This window comes from Arachis hypogaea, chromosome 16 (genome assembly GCF_003086295.3).
Source record: "Arachis hypogaea cultivar Tifrunner chromosome 16, arahy.Tifrunner.gnm2.J5K5, whole genome shotgun sequence".
Taxonomy (NCBI): domain Eukaryota; kingdom Viridiplantae; phylum Streptophyta; class Magnoliopsida; order Fabales; family Fabaceae; genus Arachis; species Arachis hypogaea.
Genome location: NC_092051.1, coordinates 16,010,446 through 16,015,905, shown reverse-complemented (window position 1 = coordinate 16,015,905; position 5,460 = coordinate 16,010,446). Strand labels below are relative to the sequence as shown.

Sequence of the window (5,460 nt, the reverse complement as noted above, 5' to 3'; positions counted from 1 at the left end):
AGTAAAACATAATTTCTGCAAGTTACATATCTTATAAGACTCTATTTGACATTTTCTGGATTACAGATGTCTACAAATGACAGATTCAGAATCGAGCATGGATATTGTTGTCCTTATCTAAGAGTAACAACTACTTAGGCTCAAAACCTCCCGAGAATCAGATACACAGTGCACACAACATTACATACCACCACCATTGACATAATCACAAGCCAAACCCTAAGTTTACTAACTTCAGCTTCAAACCTCCCTAACCTCATGAGCATCATCATTTCAGCCTCAGCCTCATTTACGTTTTCCTGTATCTTTCTTTCTGTCAGTGCTCTCCTCAAACCCTCCCACTGCCCTTCGATTTTGTCTACCCATGCAAAAAAGTTGCAGTCCGAGTTCTTTCCATGACAAAAAAACTAAAATCAGAACCACATTCAACTCACACAGAACAGGGTGTGCAACGAGTTACCTTCCAATTGGGACAACGGACGAACCACCTCCCAGGATTCATCACAGCGTCACCCCCAACCCACAGAAACATTTGCCATTGAACTTCCTATCATGCACCCGCTTTGAAATTGAGCTTCCAGACACACTCCCACTGCCATTCGAAGGTGGAGTACAGAGTCTTTGCCTCGACATTGGTATAATTTTCAAGATTTTTCTGAATCTAGGGTTATGGTTCGTGTTTGGGATGGAAGAAGGTTTGAATTTGGGAAATTTTGGGGTTTAGGACACATTATAACGGTCACACAGCTCAGCAATCTACGTGTGAAGCCCCCCAAACCATGTCACACCGTGAAGTGCCACGTAGGTAGCGTTACTAACGGAGTCAACGCCGGAATAAGGCTTGGTTAGTTTCATCCCACGGAAGTCACGAATGATCGTTACATTTAGTAGTTTATTTCTTTCGTGGGTAGATTTGTCGGCGTTTTCAACTTCCATGGATAGAAATGGTACTTTACTCTCGTTCAATTTTATAGACTTCAATTTGAATACTAACATGTATTGTTTTGACCCGTTAGGGCCTAAACTAACTTCATAAAAAAAATTTCCCTGAATTTGATTTTTTGAACATTCTGCAAGTTACAAAAGGAAGTCCACCGGCAAACTAATGAGTTAGATAATCACCACTTCAATTGATGTAAAGCCTTCAACAAAATTTGCTTGGATATAAAGATAATCCTACATTGCAAAAGGCAATTAGAAAGGGGAGAAATGGTGGGATTTTTAGTCAAGACGCTATGTTTAGAACATCCTAGAGTGTCACATTGCTATGCTTTTTAAAGCTCATCCTGCGAGAACGGCGAATTAGAGATTAGAGATTATTAAATTAAGCTGGCTAAAATCCTACGTGGACCCGAATTATTTCTTTTTCTTCAAATTGGGCTTGAAAAGCCCATATTTATAATCAGGGTCAAGCCCATTTACCAAGACATAACAAAAAAAAAAAACTCGAAGCAGCAGCATATTCTTCTTTGGTGAGTTGAAGTTGGAGCAGTGTTCTTGAATAGGATCGAGTACATTGGTTGTTGAAGTTCAAAGGAAGGAGAATAGAATAAGAATAGCGTTGAGCATGTCCATTTTTCTACGAAGATCACTGAGGACTCGTTTATTGAGCTCCAACAATTTTAACTTGTTTCTCCCTAACTCCTTTGATTCTTCCCAAACCATTAACCATCGCCGCCACTTCTCAGATAACCTCTTTCAAACCGTTTGCTTTCGCTCAACTTCCCTTTCAACTGAAAATCACTGCTACGGTTATGGTTATTCGCATCGCCAACACCACCAGTCCACATGCCGTCGGTTCTTCGCTTCTGAAGCCGCCGCCACCGCCGCCCAACGCTCAACCTCCGATGGCCTCACGGTGGAGGGAATTCTCGCGAACAATTGGAACATTCTAGACGATAACGAAAGCGATTGGAAGAGCCATGCCTCTGCGGTTGCGCAATCTATTCATCTCATCAAACGCCGCTTACAGGTACCTACGTCAACGTCCTTCTGTTTCAAGAATTACTTGCTTGCTGATTAATAATTCCGTGGTGTGGTGTGTTGTGACAGTGGAAGAAATTGAAGGTAAGGTTGGATATGTTATCTGTGCAGCTGAATAAGGCAGATCTTTGGGATGACCCTGTGCACGCTGGTAACATTAGCAGAGAGCATGGAACCCTAATGGGAAAGGTGAAAGAGGTGAATGCGCTTGAGCAAGAGTTACTCGAGCATATTGACATGATTAAGCTTGCTCGTGATGAGAATGACTCAGAATTGGAATCGGTGCGTGCGGCACTCACTTCCTCATCACCTAGGCATGTTACTCTTTTGTTATTGGTTTTATGAGTATCACTGTTTCATAAGGCTTACAATGTATGTCAACAAGTTTAGAACGATACAACTGATTAATCAAGTTGATTTGGACATGGTGGGTTTATTTGTTGTTAGGAGCAAGAGCATCTATCTAGACAATTCAAATAGATCAGTGAGCTTTATGTTTTAAGATAAAATTTGTAGTTGAAACAAGCATTGATAGTCTAAACTCTCTGATGTTTGAAGTGTCAATTAAATCCTTTCTTATATTAGATGTCAATTTATTTTCATTCACAATTCTTTTCCTTTTCAGGAATCATTGAAAGCTTTGCGTGACATGAGAAAAAATGCAAAGGAAAAAGAGCTAGAGGCACTGCTAGCTGGGGAGCAGGATTCTTGTTCTTGCTTCATCGAGGTTGTTACAATGGATTAACATAAATTGCTAGTATTGTTGATTATTTTATATTTTTCAAATCTTTAAAAGCATTCTTTTTAAGTTCCCAGTTGTCACTATGGCTCTTGGTGTTAGCATGCTGCACAAGAATCTGCTGCAACGTGTATCCTTTCCCTTGTCCAACATCAGTAGAACAGTAAAATTAAGCTGTGCTTAACTATTGAAACTGCTTGTTTTATTATTTAATGTAGGTTCAGGCTGGGGCCGGGGGTACTGAGAGCATGGACTGGGCTGCAATGGTTATGCAGATGTATAAATCATGGGCCCACCGACGTGGATATAATGTAACTGTAATAGATGAAATGCCTGGTGAGATTGCAGGAATCAAGGTTCTCCTTCTCACCATCCTTCCTGAGTCCTTTTTTAAGTTATTTTACATTTCTACAGATTTCTTGTGTGCTTGGAATCTTGGATTCAGGACCAACGTGTTTTGTGTAGCTATGGTTTCTGATTTTCAAGTACTTGTATAATGAGCATTTAAGTTTCAAGCAAGATTTTCATGAGGATTTAGTTTAACATATTTTAGGTCTGCAGTACTCATGGACTTTTCCAGAGACTAGACTTTTCTTTGAAGGGAAGAATTGCTAGTTTATGAATTCAGATTACTTTTTTTTCATTTTCAGCGAGCTACAATTAAAGTAGATGGTGAGTTTGCATTTGGATATGCAAAAGCAGAAGTAGGAGTCCACAGACTTGTGAGAATATCACCTTTTGACAGTAATAAGCGCCGGCATACTTCATTTGCTGCAGTAGCTGTGATTCCAATCCTTGGTGATGGATCTAGTCATGTACAAATTAATGAATCTGATCTTCGAATTGAACGGTTTCGTTCTGGCGGTCCCGGTGGCCAGCATGCTAATACAACTGAAAGTGCAATAAGAATAATTCATATTCCTACAGGAATTACTGCAACTTGTCAGAATGAAAGGTAAGAAATAAATTTGGGCATTTTGTGTTGGTTTGGGGAGGTCATTCATAGATTGTGCTGCATTCATTAATTTTGTGTTTGCTTGTGATTTGGAAATAGATCCCAACATCAGAATAAGGCTTCTGCGATGGCTGTGCTCAAGTCGAGATTAGACCAACTGGAGATGGCACGCCAGGCTCAGTTGAATTCACAACATACACAATCTCTCACGGACATAACTTGGGGCAGTCAGATACGCAGTTATGTGCTCCATGTATGGTTTGAAATTCTATACTTCCCCTTCTTTTTTTTCCGTCAGGTTTTGATGATATGAGCAATTGCATAACCTTTTTTATTTTAATTAATTTACGATGCAGCCTTATCGAATGGTGAAAGATCTTAGAACTAATTATGAGGTTTCAGACCCTGACTCTGTCCTTGAGGGAGATATAGACGGCTTCATCTTGAGCTATCTATCAGCTACTTTGGATAAAGAAGACAGTGATGCTTGAACCAATTTAAATCTCATTTTTAATGGGGTGGCTAATTTCATATTTGGTGCTGAAGGGGGTGTATTTTTGGGTGCATTTTTAGTACGAGGCAAATTCAGTTATCCTCGAGCACCATCATTCCTCGTCGAGGCCTCCTGGTACGAGGAAACATAACTGTTGGGTGCCTATTGGTATTTGCAGTAATGAATGAATACATGCAAATATACAATTGAATATAGAAGTACAAAGTTCGAAAGCTTGATTATAAGCTCCAACCAATGATGCAGGGCACGATAATTCTAAACCCCCACCCCCCAAAAACTTTTTTTTACTTGCTTATTTGTTATATGTATAACCTAGAAGGTACATGAGAAGAGGTCGTGGTAAAATTATAGATTCGGATTAAAAAGATATGCAAATCATGGCAAGACTTGCCAAAGCTGTACAATGCATTATATGTATGAAGAAATTTTGTATTTTGTATTAAAATAAAAAAAAAAGCTTTTTGAGAACTTAAGTTATCTGCCTGATGAAAATTGCTTAGACTAGTTAAGCTCTTATTTTGTTATGCTTTTGAATATTATTATACTAATACTAATGTATCTACAAACAATAACATAATCTTCTAATCTTTGCATATAACAATAAAGTTTTTATTGTAAGTATTATCATTTTTAGATACATATAAAAAAGCTCATTCTTAAAACTCTAATGTGATAACTTTTGTTAATTAAACAATTTTTAGTTTTTTATTTATTATATTTTATATTAATAATTTAAATTTAGAATTTATGATTTATGATATAACTTTTGTACTTTATTTTATTTTTTAAATTTAATAAATGCTATCCCTCTTACCTTTTTCCAAATGTATTGCGTTCACCTAAATAAAATCTATTTTATCTATATAAAAGTTGATACACAAATTGAATTACAACTAAGAGTTAACATCTCATCTATTATTCTATTGTCATATAAGCATTTTTTTATGTTGAAATTTTTTAAAATTTCAAAATCTTTTTTAATTGTCTCTATTCATTCAAGAGTCTCCACTAACTTTTCCTTCTAATTAATATTACAGTCATGCTACTAGGGGTGGCAAAACGGGTTGAACCCGTCGGGCAGACTCGCTAAATCCGCTAAAAATGGTGGGTCGGACTAGGATTTGGAGCCCGCTAAATTAAAAAAAAATTTGCCAAACTCGCACCGCCAAATTGGCGGGTTTTGGCGTGGCAAGGCGGGCCGGTCCGCCGAGCCGAAAATTTTTATTTTTTTATTTTTATTAAATAAAAGAGTGATTACTATTATAAAAT

The 5,460-nt window shown here is 37.6% G+C and overlaps 1 protein-coding gene across 1 annotated transcript; it reads left to right on the top strand.

The window, feature by feature from the left end:
• Window positions 1–1,479: 1,479 nt before the first annotated feature.
• LOC112758049 (peptide chain release factor PrfB2, chloroplastic) lies at window positions 1,480–4,664 on the top strand. Its single transcript, XM_025806614.3, has 7 exons — window positions 1,480–1,972; window positions 2,053–2,265; window positions 2,609–2,710; window positions 2,941–3,078; window positions 3,373–3,677; window positions 3,777–3,930; window positions 4,034–4,664. The coding sequence occupies exons 1-7, from the start codon at window positions 1,568–1,570 to the stop codon at window positions 4,166–4,168; spliced, it is 1,452 nt and encodes a 483-aa protein (XP_025662399.1). The 5' UTR covers window positions 1,480–1,567; the 3' UTR covers window positions 4,169–4,664.
• Window positions 4,665–5,460: the final 796 nt, after the last annotated feature.

Coding starts and splice junctions, on each gene's coding strand:
- LOC112758049 (XM_025806614.3), top strand. CDS start 1,568: ATGTCCATTTTTCTACGAAGATCACTGAGGACTCGTTTATTGAGCTCC. Junction 2,266..2,608: donor ATGACTCAGAATTGGAATCG/GTGCGTGCGGCA, acceptor TTTCCTTTTCAG/GAATCATTGAAAGCTTTGCG. Junction 3,931..4,033: donor TACGCAGTTATGTGCTCCAT/GTATGGTTTGAA, acceptor TTTACGATGCAG/CCTTATCGAATGGTGAAAGA.